Source organism: Lithobates pipiens, unplaced genomic scaffold (genome assembly GCF_037356315.1).
Source record: "Lithobates pipiens isolate NorthernLeopardFrog02 unplaced genomic scaffold, aLitPip1_a1.2 Scaffold_13, whole genome shotgun sequence".
NCBI classification, from domain to species: Eukaryota; Metazoa; Chordata; class Amphibia; order Anura; family Ranidae; genus Lithobates; species Lithobates pipiens.
The window spans coordinates 266,271,160-266,288,693 of NW_027507718.1; the positions used below are offsets into that span (position 1 = coordinate 266,271,160).

Below are 17,534 nucleotides of genomic sequence, written 5' to 3' on the forward strand. Positions count from 1 at the left end.
TTACAGGACAACCAATTGAGACATGACAGCTCATGGACACTTGGACATTCCCCCTAACCTATAAATACACCCGATCCGGTGGCCATTTTACATTCTTTCTTCTGTCACTGTAGGGAAAGGATCCTGTGTGGAGTAGGGACAGAGAAAACGCTAGCTATTTGGTACACAAAAGTTCTTTTCAGGACTGGTATAGGTGTTAGGTCAGCAGCCTGAGTTTCTTTTGTCAGTTTAGATAAAGGGACAGAGCGCTGTATGCTGCTATTTTAGGGACAGCTCAGCCAGATTAGTCTTTCTTCATCATCATCATCATCATCATCATCATTAGCTGTTACTATCAGGTCCACAAAAGAGCTGTTCCAGCTAATCGTTCCAGCCTACTCTTTTTTGCCAATTTGTATAGGGACAGGCAGGAAGCAGTGTGTCAGGCAGTGAGGATAATTTTAAAGACTTGCTGTTACTATTAGTTCCACAAAGGTTCTTTTCAGGACTGGTATCAGTGGTACGGTAATAGGCTTGTACACGTATAATATTCTTTCTTCCAAATATAGAAAGAATATTATACTTGACTGCTGCCCTTCTGCTGCAGTCTGCTAATCATTCACAACTCACTTGTTCCACAAAGCTCTTTATCAGGACTGGTAACTTGGTCTGTCTAGGGTGCTACGGTACATAGGCTTGGGTGCGGTACAGTCTGCTGTTCTGTAAGGACCGCTATCGGTCCACAATACATAGGGTTGCCGTGCACTACTGCTGACCGCTGCCCTATACTGCAGCAGTCCTTCAGCGGTATAGGGACTGACGCACAGTCTGCTAAACACTAATACACAACCTGCTTGGTCCACAAAAGTTCTTATAAGGACTGGTAACTTGGTATAGGGTGCTACGGTACATAGGCCTGAGTGCAGTACAGTCTGCTGTTCTGTAAGGACCGCTATCGGTCCACAATACATAGGGTTGCCGTGCACTACTGCTGACCGCTGCCCTATACTGCAGCAGTCCTTCATTGGTATAGGGACTGACGTACAGTCTGCTAATCACTAACACACAACCTGCTTGGTCCACAAAAGTTCTTATAAGGACTGGTAACTTGGTATAGGGTGCTACGGTACATAGGCCTGAGTGCGTTACAGTCTGCTGTTCTGTAAGGACCGCTATCGGTCCACAATACATAGGGTTGCCGTGCACTACTGCTGACCGCTGCCCTATACTGCAGCAGTCCTTCAGCGGTATAGGGACTGACGCACAGTCTGCTAAACACTAACACACAACCTGCTTGGTCCACAAAAGTTTTTATAAGGACTGGTAACTTGGTATAGGGTGCTACGGTACATAGGCCTGAGTGCAGTACAGTCTGCTGTTCTGTAAGGACCGCTATCGGTCCACAATACATAGGGTTGCCGTGCACTACTGCTGACCGCTGCCCTATACTGCAGCAGTCCTTCATTGGTATAGGGACTGACGTACAGTCTGCTAATCACTAACACACAACCTGCTTGGTCCACAAAAGTTCTTATAAGGACTGGTAACTTGGTATAGGGTGCTACGGTACATAGGCCTGAGTGCGTTACAGTCTGCTGTTCTGTAAGGACCGCTATCGGTCCACAATACATAGGGTTGCCGTGCACTACTGCTGACCGCTGCCCTATACTGCAGCAGTCCTTCATTGGTATAGGGACTGACGTACAGTCTGCTAATCACTAACACACAACCTGCTTGGTCCACAAAAGTTCTTATAAGGACTGGTAACTTGGTATAGGGTGCTACGGTACATAGGCCTGAGTGCGTTACAGTCTGCTGTTCTGTAAGGACCGCTATCGGTCCACAATACATAGGGTTGCCGTGCACTACTGCTGACCGCTGCCCTATACTGCAGCAGTCCTTCAGCGGTATAGGGACTGACGCACAGTCTGCTAAACACTAACACACAACCTGCTTGGTCCACAAAAGTTTTTATAAGGACTGGTAACTTGGTATAGGGTGCTACGGTACATAGGCCTGAGTGCAGTACAGTCTGCTGTTCTGTAAGGACCGCTATCGGTCCACAATACATAGGGTTGCCGTGCACTACTGCTGACCGCTGCCCTATACTGCAGCAGTCCTTCATTGGTATAGGGACTGACGTACAGTCTGCTAATCACTAACACACAACCTGCTTGGTCCACAAAAGTTCTTATAAGGACTGGTAACTTGGTATAGGGTGCTACGGTACATAGGCCTGAGTGCGTTACAGTCTGCTGTTCTGTAAGGACCGCTATCGGTCCACAATACATAGGGTTGCCGTGCACTACTGCTGACCGCTGCCCTATACTGCAGCAGTCCTTCATTGGTATAGGGACTGACGTACAGTCTGCTAATCACTAACACACAACCTGCTTGGTCCACAAAAGTTCTTATAAGGACTGGTAACTTGGTATAGGGTGCTACGGTACATAGGCCTGAGTGCGTTACAGTCTGCTGTTCTGTAAGGACCGCTATCGGTCCACAATACATAGGGTTGCCGTGCACTACTGCTGACCGCTGCCCTATACTGCAGCAGTCCTTCATTGGTATAGGGACTGACGTACAGTCTGCTAATCACTAACACACAACCCGCTTGGTCCACAAAAGTTCTTATAAGGACTGGTAACTTGGTATAGGGTGCTACGGTACATAGGCCTGAGTGCGTTACAGTCTGCTGTTCTGTAAGGACCGCTATCGGTCCACAATACATAGGGTTGCCGTGCACTACTGCTGACCGCTGCCCTATACTGCAGCAGTCCTTCAGCGGTATAGGGACTGACGCACAGTCTGCTAAACACTAACACACAACCTGCTTGGTCCACAAAAGTTTTTATAAGGACTGGTAACTTGGTATAGGGTGCTACGGTACATAGGCCTGAGTGCAGTACAGTCTGCTGTTCTGTAAGGACCGCTATCGGTCCACAATACATAGGGTTGCCGTGCACTACTGCTGACCGCTGCCCTATACTGCAGCAGTCCTTCATTGGTATAGGGACTGACGTACAGTCTGCTAATCACTAACACACAACCTGCTTGGTCCACAAAAGTTCTTATAAGGACTGGTAACTTGGTATAGGGTGCTACGGTACATAGGCCTGAGTGCGTTACAGTCTGCTGTTCTGTAAGGACCGCTATCGGTCCACAATACATAGGGTTGCCGTGCACTACTGCTGACCGCTGCCCTATACTGCAGCAGTCCTTCATTGGTATAGGGACTGACGTACAGTCTGCTAATCACTAACACACAACCTGCTTGGTCCACAAAAGTTCTTATAAGGACTGGTAACTTGGTATAGGGTGCTACGGTACATAGGCCTGAGTGCGTTACAGTCTGCTGTTCTGTAAGGACCGCTATCGGTCCACAATACATAGGGTTGCCGTGCACTACTGCTGACCGCTGCCCTATACTGCAGCAGTCCTTCAGCGGTATAGGGACTGACGCACAGTCTGCTAAACACTAACACACAACCTGCTTGGTCCACAAAAGTTTTTATAAGGACTGGTAACTTGGTATAGGGTGCTACGGTACATAGGCCTGAGTGCAGTACAGTCTGCTGTTCTGTAAGGACCGCTATCGGTCCACAATACATAGGGTTGCCGTGCACTACTGCTGACCGCTGCCCTATACTGCAGCAGTCCTTCATTGGTATAGGGACTGACGTACAGTCTGCTAATCACTAACACACAACCTGCTTGGTCCACAAAAGTTCTTATAAGGACTGGTAACTTGGTATAGGGTGCTACGGTACATAGGCCTGAGTGCGTTACAGTCTGCTGTTCTGTAAGGACCGCTATCGGTCCACAATACATAGGGTTGCCGTGCACTACTGCTGACCGCTGCCCTATACTGCAGCAGTCCTTCATTGGTATAGGGACTGACGTACAGTCTGCTAATCACTAACACACAACCTGCTTGGTCCACAAAAGTTCTTATAAGGACTGGTAACTTGGTATAGGGTGCTACGGTACATAGGCCTGAGTGCGTTACAGTCTGCTGTTCTGTAAGGACCGCTATCGGTCCACAATACATAGGGTTGCCGTGCACTACTGCTGACCGCTGCCCTATACTGCAGCAGTCCTTCAGCGGTATAGGGACTGACGCACAGTCTGCTAAACACTAACACACAACCTGCTTGGTCCACAAAAGTTTTTATAAGGACTGGTAACTTGGTATAGGGTGCTACGGTACATAGGCCTGAGTGCAGTACAGTCTGCTGTTCTGTAAGGACCGCTATCGGTCCACAATACATAGGGTTGCCGTGCACTACTGCTGACCGCTGCCCTATACTGCAGCAGTCCTTCATTGGTATAGGGACTGACGTACAGTCTGCTAATCACTAACACACAACCTGCTTGGTCCACAAAAGTTCTTATAAGGACTGGTAACTTGGTATAGGGTGCTACGGTACATAGGCCTGAGTGCGTTACAGTCTGCTGTTCTGTAAGGACCGCTATCGGTCCACAATACATAGGGTTGCCGTGCACTACTGCTGACCGCTGCCCTATACTGCAGCAGTCCTTCATTGGTATAGGGACTGACGTACAGTCTGCTAATCACTAACACACAACCTGCTTGGTCCACAAAAGTTCTTATAAGGACTGGTAACTTGGTATAGGGTGCTACGGTACATAGGCCTGAGTGCGTTACAGTCTGCTGTTCTGTAAGGACCGCTATCGGTCCACAATACATAGGGTTGCCGTGCACTACTGCTGACCGCTGCCCTATACTGCAGCAGTCCTTCATTGGTATAGGGACTGACGTACAGTCTGCTAATCACTAACACACAACCTGCTTGGTCCACAAAAGTTCTTATAAGGACTGGTAACTTGGTATAGGGTGCTACGGTACATAGGCCTGAGTGCGTTACAGTCTGCTGTTCTGTAAGGACCGCTATCGGTCCACAATACATAGGGTTGCCGTGCACTACTGCTGACCGCTGCCCTATACTGCAGCAGTCCTTCATTGGTATAGGGACTGACGTACAGTCTGCTAATCACTAACACACAACCTGCTTGTTCCACAAAAGTTCTTATAAGGACTGGTAACTTGGTATAGGGTGCTACGGTACATAGGCCTGAGTGCGTTACAGTCTGCTGTTCTGTAAGGACCGCTATCGGTCCACAATACATAGGGTTGCCGTGCACTACTGCTGACCGCTGCCCTATACTGCAGCAGTCCTTCATTGGTATAGGGACTGACGTACAGTCTGCTAATCACTAACACACAACCTGCTTGTTCCACAAAAGTTCTTATAAGGACTGGTAACTTGGTATAGGGTGCTACGGTACATAGGCTTGAGTGCGGTACAGTCTGCTGTTCTGTAAGGACCGCTATCGGTCCACAATAGATAGGGTTGACGTGCACCACTGCTGACCGCTGCCCTATACTGCAGCAGTCCTTCAGCGGTATAGGGACTGACGTACAGTCTGCTAAACACTAATACACAACCTGCTTGGTCCACAAAAGTTCTTATAAGGACTGGTAACTTGGTATAGGGTGCTACGGTACATAGGCTTGAGTGCGGTACAGTCTGCTGTTCTGTAAGGACCGCTATAGGTCCACAATAGATAGGGTTGACGTGCACCACTGCTGACCGCTGCCCTATACTGCAGCAGTCCTTCAGCGGTATAGGGACTGACGTACAGTCTGCTAAACACTAATACACAACCTGCTTGGTCCACAAAAGTTCTTATAAGGACTGGTAACTTGGTATAGGGTGCTACGGTACATAGGCTTGAGTGCGGTACAGTCTGCTGTTCTGTAAGGACCGCTATAGGTCCACAATAGATAGGGTTGACGTGCACCACTGCTGACCGCTCACCTATACTGCAGCAGTCCTTCAGCGGTATAGGGACTAAGAGTTTTGTCACAGGGTCATTTAAAAAATGACATGCAGAGGAAGAGGCAGGCCCTTCCGCAGGGGTGGTAGGGGTAGGGCAGGAGCAACAGGCTTGAGCCAAAGTGGGAAGTTGCAGAAGGTGCGTTCAATTACTTTAAAGGATGCACCAGACTTGGTTGAGTGGCTCGCTCAGCCTTACTCTTCTGCACCCTCCTCATCCTCTCGATCTGCACCCTCTTCTTCACTCTCTGCTATGTGCACCCCCAAAGACACTACCACCAACAACACGACCACCACCACCACCACCACATACCTTCCGCTTGAGTCACTGGAATTATTTTCCGATCCATATCAAGAGGACATTTCTGATGCGCAGCCACTCTTGGTATTGGATCAGGAAGAGGAGGTAGCAACAAGCGCTACTCAGCAGTCTGACGCCAGTACCCAGATCAGCCCAAGGAGGAGGTTGGTCCCCGGTGTTGCTGCCTACTCTACTTATAGCGGTGGGGAAGGTGACGTTGATGATGACGTGTCTAGTGATGTCACGTGGGTGCCCACAAGAGAGGAAGAGGAGGGGAGTTCAGAGGGAGATATGGACCAGCAGATAGGGAGGAGAAGCAGCAATGACTTACATTGCACAGCAGGGACAAAGCAGACTGCAAATGTATCAGGAGCGAGTCATCGACCATGTACGGTCACATCTGGCGCTCCCAGGACACCGGCACATGGCTCCGCAGTGTGGGCTTTTTTTAACGTGTCCGCTGCTGACAATAGCGTTGCCATCTGCAATCTTTGCAGTCAACGCGTTAGTCGCGGTAAGCCCAATACTCACCTAGGGACGACCGCCTTAAGAAGGCACATGAGCAGCCATCACCGAGCCCAGTGGGAGCAACGGAACACACAAAGCCACACTGCAGGCTCTCACCGTCCAGCCTCGTCTTCTACTTCTCCTTCTCCTCTCTCCTCACAATTGTCCTCCACTCCACCTTCCATCACGCCAAGCTCACATTTTTCTGCAAAAAGGCAGGCTTCCGTGGGCCTAATGTTTGAGCGTAAAAAAATGATGACGCCGGATAACCCTCTTGCCCAACGGTTGGCGGCTGGCTTGTCAGAACTCATAGCCCGCCAACTACTGCCATATAAACTGGTGGACTCGGAGGCCTTTCGCAAATTTGTGGCCATTGGAACACCACAATGGAAGGTCCCAGGAAGGAAGTATTTCTCAGAGAAGGGCATCCCAGAGCTATATGGCCATGTTCAGCGGCAAGTGAATGTATCTCTGGCACACAGTGTCGGTGCCAAGATACATCTGACCACAGACACGTGGTCTAGCAAACACGGGCAGGGAAGGTATATCAGTTTTACTGCCCACTGGGTGAACCTTCTGACGGCCGTCAAGCATGTAACCCGTGGCACCCGTGTAGATTTGGTTTTACCGCCACGGATTGCATGCAGGCCTGACTCTTCTTCTCCTCCTCCTACTCCATCCTCCTCCCTCTCCTCCTCAGCTGCCTCCTCCTTTTCCGCTGCTAGCGTCTCTTCCACTGCACCGCCCAAGCTCCCCAGAACCTATTCCACATGCCAGGTGAGACGTTGCCATGCCGTGCTGCGTCTGTTGTGCCTGGAAGCAAAGAGCCACACTGGCCCGGCACTCCTTTCAGCTTTGCGTTCACAGGCAGATGAGTGGCTAACACCGCTCAATTTGACAGTTGGTAAAGTGGTGTGTGACAACGGTGCCAATCTGCTTAGCGCATTGAAACAGGGCAAAATCACGCACGTGCCGTGCATGGCACACGTCTTAAACTTGGTCGTGCAGCGATTCCTTGTCAAATACCCTGGGGTCCAGGACATCTTGCGGCAGGCAAGGAAAATCTCGGCCCATTTCAGAAGATCTTACACGGCCATGGCTCGCCTTGCTGACATTCAGCGGCGACACCATCTGCCGGTCAGACGTCTTATTTGCGATTGCCCGACGCGATGGAACTCAACCTTCTATATGCTTGATAGGCTGCTCCAGCAGAAACGTGCAGTTAACGTCTACCTGTATGAACTCTGCGAAAGAAACGGTTCTGGGGAGCTGGGTTTTTTTTCACCGCGCCAGTGGCTGCTCATGCGCGACACATGCAGACTTCTGCGGCCATTTGAGGAGATCACCAAACTGGTCAGTCGCAGCCATGGCGCCATCAGTGACATGGTACCTTATGCCTTCTTTCTGGAGCGTGCATTGCGTCGTGTCATTGATCAGGCTGTGGAGGAGCAGGAGCGGGAAGATGAGGAAGTCGCAATGCTGGATGAATTCCCAGGGGGGGCTACTCTATCTGAGACAAGTCAACAACAGGAGTCTGATGAGGAGTCAGAGGAGGATGGTGCCGGGGCGGATGAGCAGGAGCAAGAAGAGCATGCTTTAAACCTTTCTGGGATCCCTGTTGTGCGAGGATGGGGAGAGGAGAATGAAGAGGACGACATTATCCTGGATGATGAGCAGGAGCCAGGCCACCACACCGCTTCCACTTTAGTGCAAATGGGGGCCTTCATGCTCCAGTGTTTTAATAGGGACCCCCGTATAAAAAGCATGAGGGTCAAGGACCAGTACTGGGTGGCAACGTACTTAGACCCCCGGTACAAACACAAAATGGCGGAAATGTTACCGCCGTCGCAGAGGGCTGTCAGAATGCAGCACTTCCAGGCCTTGCTTCGAGAAATGCTGCATTCTGCTTTTGCGTGCGCTGGCAGAGGAGCAATTCCCACTCCCAGAGAAGGATTTGCGGGTACCAATCCAACAGCGCCTGCAAGAAGAGGCCGGTTTGAAGATGTGTTGGTGACTTCGGATATGAGGTCATTCTTTCAGCCGACCCATCGACAGGTGTCATCCGGATCCAGCATCAGGGAACGCCTAGACCGTCAGGTGTCCGACTACATTGGGTTAACGGCCGATGTGGACGCTCTGAGGAGTGATGAACCCCTAGACTACTGGGTGGGCAGGCTTGACCTCTGGCCAGAGCTTGCCCAATTTGCAATCGAACTGTTGGCTTGCCCCTCATCCAGTGTCCTGTCCGAAAGGACGTTCAGCGCAGCAGGGGGGATTGTGACCGATAAGCGTACTCGCCTAGCTCACCACAGTGTTAACTACCTCACATTTCTAAAAATGAATGAGGCATGGATCTCGGAGGAATTCAACACATGTGATCAGTAGACCATGTATATGTCTATAAACAATTTTTGGAATCAAGCACACAGACCTTCTTAATTCATTTGGCTCACTTCCCTGACCCAAAAAAGCACACCGTACTATATGCCCCTACCCTCCTCTTTGAAGAGGTTGAGCGGTGTCATATTTCTACTGGGGCTGCTTATTATGAGGGGTTCCCACCATCCCTGTGCTGTGCTGACTTCCTCCTGGGTGTTCTTATTATGAGGGGCTCCCACCATCCCTGTGCTGTGCTGACTTCCTCCTGGGGGTTCTTATTATGAGGGGATCACACCATCCCTGTGCTGTGCTGACTTCCTCCTGGGGCTGCTTACGGTGCTGCTGTCAGCGCTGTATGTCACGGAGCTGCTGTCAGCGCTGTATGTCACGGAGCTGCTGTCAGCGCTGTATGTCACGGAGCTGCTGTCAGCGCTGTATGTCACGGAGCTGCTGTCAGCGCTGTATGTCACGGAGCTGCTGTCAGCGCTGTATGTCACGGAGCTGCTGTCAGCGCTGTATGTCACGGAGCTGCTGTCAGCGCTGTATGTCACGGAGCTGCTGTCAGCGCTGTATGTCACGGAGCTGCTGTCAGCGCTGTATGTCACGGAGCTGCTGTCAGCGCTGTATGTCACGGAGCTGCTGTCAGCGCTGTATGTCACGGTGCTGCTGTCAGCGCTGTATGTCACGGAGCTGCTGTCAGCGCTGTATGTCACGGAGCTGCTGTCAGCGCTGTATGTCACGGAGCTGCTGTCAGCGCTGTATGTCACGGAGCTGCTGTCAGCGCTGTATGTCACGGAGCTGCTGTCAGCGCTGTATGTCACGGTGCTGCTGTCAGCGCTGTATGTCACGGAGCTGCTGTCAGCGCTGTATGTCACGGAGCTGCTGTCAGCGCTGTATGTCACGGAGCTGCTGTCAGCGCTGTATGTCACGGAGCTGCTGTCAGCGCTGTATGTCACGGAGCTGCTGTCAGCGCTGTATGTCACGGTGCTGATGTCAGTGCTCTGTATTACGGTGCTGCTGTCAGTGCTCTGTATCTCCTGCACCCTCTTGTTTGCCTACCCTGGTCCCTGACCTTCCCTCTCCTCCATTGCCTTCATTAGCTCCATAGTCCTGAATTGTCAGAACAATTTCCCAAATAAAAAAAAAATGCTTGTAGTTATCGATCCCAAATTCACCTCATACATGTATTATGCTATTGTCCAGGTGGTGGGACTACGTGCTACCCCCTAATAATTACCCCGTGGCCGCAAATTCGACCTAAAGGTTTGCGAAATTCGCCTCCCATTGAAGTCAATGGAGCCCGCGGCGAACGGTCGTTTTCGCGAACGTTTGTGCCCGTTCGCGTTTCGCGTTCGCGAAACGTCCCGTCGGAAGTTCGTCCATCACTATTGCCAATGATATGGCTGGGTTCGAATCAACTAAATGGTGATGACGGTTGAAGGGGCTTGTGATTGCCGAGGATCCGAAACATAGAAGCGAAGTTGCGACTAGATTTCGAATCGGCCGTAGATGCGAGGTGAGTAAGGGGCTTGAATGTCGGATTTGACCGCATCGACCGTGAAGTGATCGGCTCGAGTAAACCCGCGTTGGGTAGAAAGGATGAAATACATGAAAGATGACAGACATAAGTGGCGTAAGTGCGACTTTGCAAAATGAACATGATAAACGAACATGATAAGGTAACTATTGGAGTTTAGAAGAGCGGTAACAACAAAGTCCTACCTGCGACAGCGAGTGTGTAGCGGTCCGAGCGTGGGGCAATCGATGAAGATATACGACCGATCTCGAAGGTACAACTACGTGGACATGCAGTGAGTTGGCAGAGTCAGCCTCTGCAATGCATTTGACACGGATCAGCTCAAAAATGTATGAGATGAATCTGATATAAATTGGCAGTAAGGAGTATCTGATACGAATTGGTTGTAGAGTGTATGCCATTCCTTACTGTGAAACCAAACACCTATCAACCACCCATCCCCCCAGGCTAGTCAAGTGCAGGAAAGACATCAGGTGGGTTTAATTACACCTCAATCAGCCACAGAAACCCATACAAACAATACCTGTTTATCTCAAAAAAGGATGAGAACAGTGAATTTTATAACCAGTGAAGCCTATGGCGAGTGATATTGGAGAACAACTGACAGCGACTCGGCTGTGCCGAACAACGTCGGGACATGAGTGTCAACAACTCAGAGGTAGGTTTTGCGAAAGGGGTGCAGGATAGTAAGCATGATAAGCCGCAAGTTTGCACATGATATGAAAAGATTCGGATACTACTTATCTGCGACCATGAGCGGGAACCGCCGACGAAGACCACGAATGAAGAAGCCGAAGTGCACCTACGATTGGACACACAGATAGCCGACCGTGAGGGAGCTGAGACAAGTCGGCCCCTTGATGTGCAGTACCTTGCACTGGAACCGACACAGACCGTTGTGGGTGGTCTGATTATATACCCTCCAGGCTCCTCCCATAATTACGGGCCACCATACTGGCCCTCTTATATATATACACACATCAATTACATTAAATACATTACATTAAATACATTAAAATATATATTAATACATTAATACACACTGACTGTATATGCTACTAACTGAATAACCTGCCTGCTTAATCTAACTCAAGCTATCACTCTGTCCACGCCAACAACACTACACGCGGCCGCCGTGTAAGTGACCTTATATAGTGTGGGGTGTGGACTCCCCCTGAGCCATGATTGGCCAAAGGCCCCCTGCCTTTGGTCAATTATGACTCTCTCAGCAGAGCACGCTGTAATTGGCCAAAGCATGCAGGTCAGGTGCATGCTTTGGCCAATCATCATACAGCAATGCACTGCGATCTTGCAGTGCATTATGGGGTATTCCGCGATGCTCAAATTTCCGGTGAATGGCCCATATGTTCGGTTTGTTCTAGCACAAACGAACACCCGATGTTTGAGACGAACTTACGTTCGACTCGAACCACAGGCCCATCCATAATATCCAGCAAGGAGACATCTTTCATATATCCAGCAAAGAGAGATCCATATATTTAGCAAAGAGACACCCCCCATATATTTAGCAAAGAGGCATCTGCCATATATCCAGCAAAGAGACATCCCCCATATTTCCAGCAAAGCAATATACCTATATATCCAACTAACAGACAGCCCAATCCAGCTAAGAGACAGTCCAATCCAGCTAAGACAGTCCAGTCCAGCTAAGAGACATTTCAATCCAGCTAAGAGACAGCCAAATCCACCTAAGAGAGTGTCCCAGGTAAGAGACAGCCCAATGCAGCTAAGAGACAGCTCAATCCAGCTAAGAGGCAGCCCAATACAGCTAACACAGAGTCTGATCCAGCTAAGAGACAGCCCCAGCTAAGAGATACAGTCTCAGAGCCACATCCAAGCAGAAGCAGCATTAATAGACAAAGCTGTACCCCATCCTGAAAGATTACCAAATGCCAACCAATAATTTACCATTAACAAGACGGCTGCACAACTTATCTCCACCCACTGTTTCCACAGCACTTGTACAGGCTTACAGCACAGTGAGCGCTGCAGTCAGGCTATATGCATCACTCTTCTTCTACACAGACTCAGCTTCAAGTGCGACTGCCGTAGTCAGAGTGTGAATGATATCACTCGTCTCCTCCTTCCACTATATGAGCCCAGCTTATGCGTCCCCCAGCAAACTTTTTGGCCACTCTGCTAAAGTTCCGCTAGAAAAAAATCCCTGTTGTTGGACAAATTAGGAAGCTGCAGACTGTGAGGCCCCTGTGAGCACGAGGCCTTAGGTGACTGTAAGTAAGGAGCCACCTCTGTACACTGATATTCCTAGAGAAGGTAGTCAATCAAACTTACTACATAGTGACTGGGTCCTGGAGTCCATACTGCATCGCTGTTGGAGATGGACAAGGCACGTACAGCAGAAGATCCAAATGCTCCCCTTTTTGAGCACTCCAAGTTTGCTCTCTTCAGACTCTCACTTGCAATTCCATAACTAAACATTTCGTAAGAGCCTGGCCCTAAAAAAATAATATTTCTTATTGGCATTAGTATGAACATCAATATTACTGTTTCTGCAGCAACATTAGGCAACCTATCATGAGAGTAATACATGCTGTGGTCCATAGAACTGAATTATATGTCACATTTCAATAAAGTTCAAAAAGTAAGCAATGCTCTAAGCTTTGCAAGCTCAAGCCACCATAAGCCAGAATGCCAGTCACAACAGACACGTTGTGCATTGTAAAATGCAGTGCTTAAACTTGCACAAAGTATGAACAAGCCCTAAGGCCTTTTGTCAATTGGCTTTCACTTTCTTCAAGCAGGTTTTGCATGCTCATACAAGTCAATGAGAATGCAAAACCTGTTAGAAGCAGGTCAAATGCAGATCTAGAAAGGTCAATTGCAGGTCAAATACACCTATAAATGAATTTCAAATTATCCTAGAAGCATCTTAAATAGATGATATCAACACAAGCCCAAAGCTCATTGACACAGGCCTTAAGAGTGCTGTTTGTAAGGTCTCACTTACAAGCTGCTTACTTCTTCCATATCACAAAAGCCAAAGTATCAGTATTATTGCTGGGCAGCTAGCATCTTCTGAAGGGGGCAGCAATGACAATACATTTATAACAGGAAATTGTATACTTACCTGATGGTAATTTTCCTTTCCTCGCACCTTAGCATGACAGAGCATATGTATTTGTGTAGGCTTTGCCCCCTGCTCAATTACAGGACTGGTTATACTATATACATAAGTAATTTCCCATAAAGCAGCATTCTTGTAACTATACTCAATACAAAGCCCTTTGGAGGGACCTATATTCTGTCATGGTAAGGTAAGTATACAATTTTCTGTTTTCCTGACACAACCATGAGAGCATATACATATGTGATGTAGCACACAACAGACAAGGAAGGATAATGCAGAAGTGTTTTATTTAATCATTACATCTGTCCAATACTGAAAGACCAAATTGTACTAGCTGCCAGATCCACTTTATAATGGGCTATAAATGTGCTGAATGTAGACAAGGTCATGGCTCTACATATCAACTCTGGAGATTCTCCTCTAAATTTTGGCCAGGGGGCCACCCTACTTTTAGTAGAGTAGACCCTCAGATCCATAGGAGATTCCAACATTTTTTATGGTACTGTTTGCCGCCGGCCACCACTGGCCATGAAAACAATGTCTTGGAAGACGCGGTAAGCCCTTTTCTAAACCCGCCCGGGATAACAAACAGATCTTCCGTCTTTCTAAAGGATGATGTCATCTCTATGAATAGTTTCAGGCTGACATCCAGATCATGAGGCACTGTAGATGATTTTCCTTGCACAGTTGGAAGGACAATGTCTTTATTAATATAGAATGGTGTGTTAACTTTAGGATGATGAGGCAGGAGAGTCCTCAAAACTCCCCTATCTGGAAAGTGGCAACTTTCCCATCTGTGCTCAGTAAAATATATAGAATCATAAAAAAATTCTCTACAATATCTACTATATAATCAACAATATCTGCTGTAACAAATTCTGGATTTTGGAATGCAAACCGCTGATTGCACAGCATTTTATATGCTTGTCATGAAAGATTAACATGTGAGTGGATATTATTTTATAATAAAACCTTTTTTAAAAGATATCACGCCATGTATGCTCTATTTCTTTTTTTTATTTCTTTTTTTATTTAAGAATAGATTTTTATTGAATTATACAGAAGGTGATCTTGCTTATACAGTATGCCGTATAACAATGCGGGAAAATGTTTGATTGTAAAATAACATATAAATATAATCTAATATTAGATTTGTTATATTCACTCAATCATTTGCTTTTGGCAATTTCCACCATTATTAGGGCGGGGTCAATGGACATAAAATTGTATGAACACTGGGAGATTGATGGAGGACGGCTTGAATGAACGATCTGTACAGAGGTTGAGTAATGTGGAGGTAAATTCCCTGAAGATGGGCAATGGGGGGATGGGAGATTCCCTTCATGTACAAATAAAAAAATAAAATGAAAAAATAAAAAGCAGAACAGAAGAACATGGTGGTACAACATTAACAATGAGCAATGGTTGGAGCAGAACAGGAGACCATAGCGATAGAAGATCATCAATGAGCAATGTGTGGTTGGAGCAGAACAGGAGAACATGGCGGTACAAGATCATCAATGAGCAATGGTTGGTTCTTACCCTATGAGTATGTCTAACTATTGGGGACATGTGGAAGAGGAAAAAGACACATCCAAGAAAGATATATTTCTCTAGTACAGGCAGTGGCGGCTGGTGCTCCAATTTTTTTTTTTGGGGGGGGGGGGGGCTCAAACTGAAAAATTCAATTGTTAGTAATGTAGGGCTGTAAATTGCCATTTATCAGGTGATTAATTACCATTACTGCTAGGTAAAACGGTGCCCATCAATTGTAGCCTCACTGTGCCAATTATGAGAGGTTACCACCATCCCTGTACTGTGTTCCCGGGTTTGTACACCTGCTGTGCTCATTATGAGGGGTTCCCACCATCCCTGTGCAAATTACTGGGTCTGTACACCTACCATGCTCATTATGAGGGGTTCCCACCATCTCTGTGCCGAGTTCCTGGGTTTGTACACCTTCTGTGCCCAATAAAGGGGTTCCCATTGCCCCTGTGCCAAGTTCCTGGGTCTGTACACCTGCTGTGCTCATTATGAAGGGTTTTCAACATCCCTGTAATGAGTTCCTGGGTCTGTACACCTGCTGTGCCCATTATGAGGGGTTCCCATCCTCCCTGTGCTGAGTAGCTGGGTCTGTACACCTGCTGTGCCCATTATGAGGGGTCCCCACCATCCCTGTGACGAGTTCCCAGGTCTGTACACCTGCTGTGCCCATTATGAGGGGTTCCCACCATCCTTGTACCAAGTTCCCTGGTCTGTACACCTGCTCTGCCCATTATGAGGGGTTCCCACCATCCCTGTGCTAAATTCCCGGGTCTTTACATCTGCTGTGCCCATTATGTGAGGTTCCCACCATTCCTGTGCCGAGTTCCTGGGTCTGTACACCTGCTGTGCCCATTATAAGGGGTTCCCACCATCTCTGTGCTGAGTTCCTGGGTCTGTACACCTGCTGTGCCCATTATGAGGGGTTCTCACCTTCCCTGTGCCAAGTTCCTGGGTCTGTAACCCACTGTGCCCATTATAAGGGGTTCTCACCTTCCATGTGCCGAGTTCCCGAGTCTGTACACCTGCTGTTCCCATTATGAGGGGTTCCAACCATCCCTGTGCTGAGTTCCCAGGTCTATACACCCGCTGTGCCCATTATAAGGGTTTCCCACCATCCCTGTGCTGAGCTCTTCTTTACAAGCGTGGTCTCATATCTGGGCATTCCTCTCAATGGGTCCAATCCCTGACTGTCTCCCAGACACCCTTTCCATCCCACATTACTTTGTATGTCTTCCAAACTGTTCAGCAGCTCAGTACATTCTTTGCACTTACTTAAAGGGACACTTTAAAAAAAAAATAAGTAGCTTGGGGGGGGGGGGGGGGGGGGTTGATCTACTAAAAAGGGTGACTGGGAGAGAACGTCCAGTACCACTTATAAATTCCATGGGGGGGGGGAACGATCTTTCTGGAGAATGGATTCTAGCACGTGCGAACTAGTAAATTGGCGAACTAGTTGGTGTGTAGCCCACTTTACTCCTGTTAGCAAGGACAGAGCTATAACCGGTACTCTGATGCCTCGTACACACGATCAGACTTTCCTCCAACAAAACCGTGGAATTTTGTCCGAAAGGTGTTGGCTAAAACTTGTCTTGCATACACACGGTCACACAGTGGTTGGCCAACTATTATGAACGTAGTGGTTTTTCAGCTCTTTAGCACCACCTTTTGGGCTCCTTCTACTAATTTCATGTAAGTAGAAGTTTGGTGAGTGTGGATTTGCGCTTTTCTTTTTGCGCTTTTCATTTTGTGCTTTTCAGTTTGTTTCTGAACGGCTGTTCATCAACTAGACATGTTGCAGAATCGGAGGAGATAACGTGTTATTTATTATTGGCCTTTTTCTGTTATTTCTTTGACATTTTTTTTGGTTGAATAATGATTTGATTTGGTATATTTTCTATATTTTTGGATGCATAGAATGCACTTTTTGGTTAAGTTCTATTGGCAGATAACATGTCTAATATATATATATATATATATATATATATATATATATATATATATATATATATATATATATATATATATATATATATATATATATATTTTTTTTTTTTTCCTTTTTTTTTTTCCTTTTTTTTTTAATGCACAATAAAAAAAATTGTGGAGAATAATATTTGGCTATGTGTTTTACTTCAAATGACAGTTTGGGAGTAGGCAGTTACATTTTAAAAAATACAATGTAAAATTGACAAGGGACACCAACATTATTATTGTTATGCTCTGTCATTTGTTATAGCAGATATTGCTGATTATATGGTAGATAATGTAGACTATTTTTTATGATTCTATACATTTTACTGAGCACAGATAGCGCAG

General features: G+C 47.5%; 1 protein-coding gene across 1 annotated transcript in view; it reads right to left on the reverse strand.

Moving 5' to 3' along the window:
• Positions 1-17,534, reverse strand: part of STPG2 (sperm tail PG-rich repeat containing 2) — a 980,631-nt gene that overhangs the window by 690,920 nt on the left and 272,177 nt on the right. Inside the window, exon 10 of the mRNA XM_077476582.1 lies at positions 12,878-13,041. Within this exon, the coding sequence (XP_077332708.1) occupies positions 12,878-13,041 (164 nt within the window). The remainder of the gene's footprint in view (positions 1-12,877; positions 13,042-17,534) is intronic.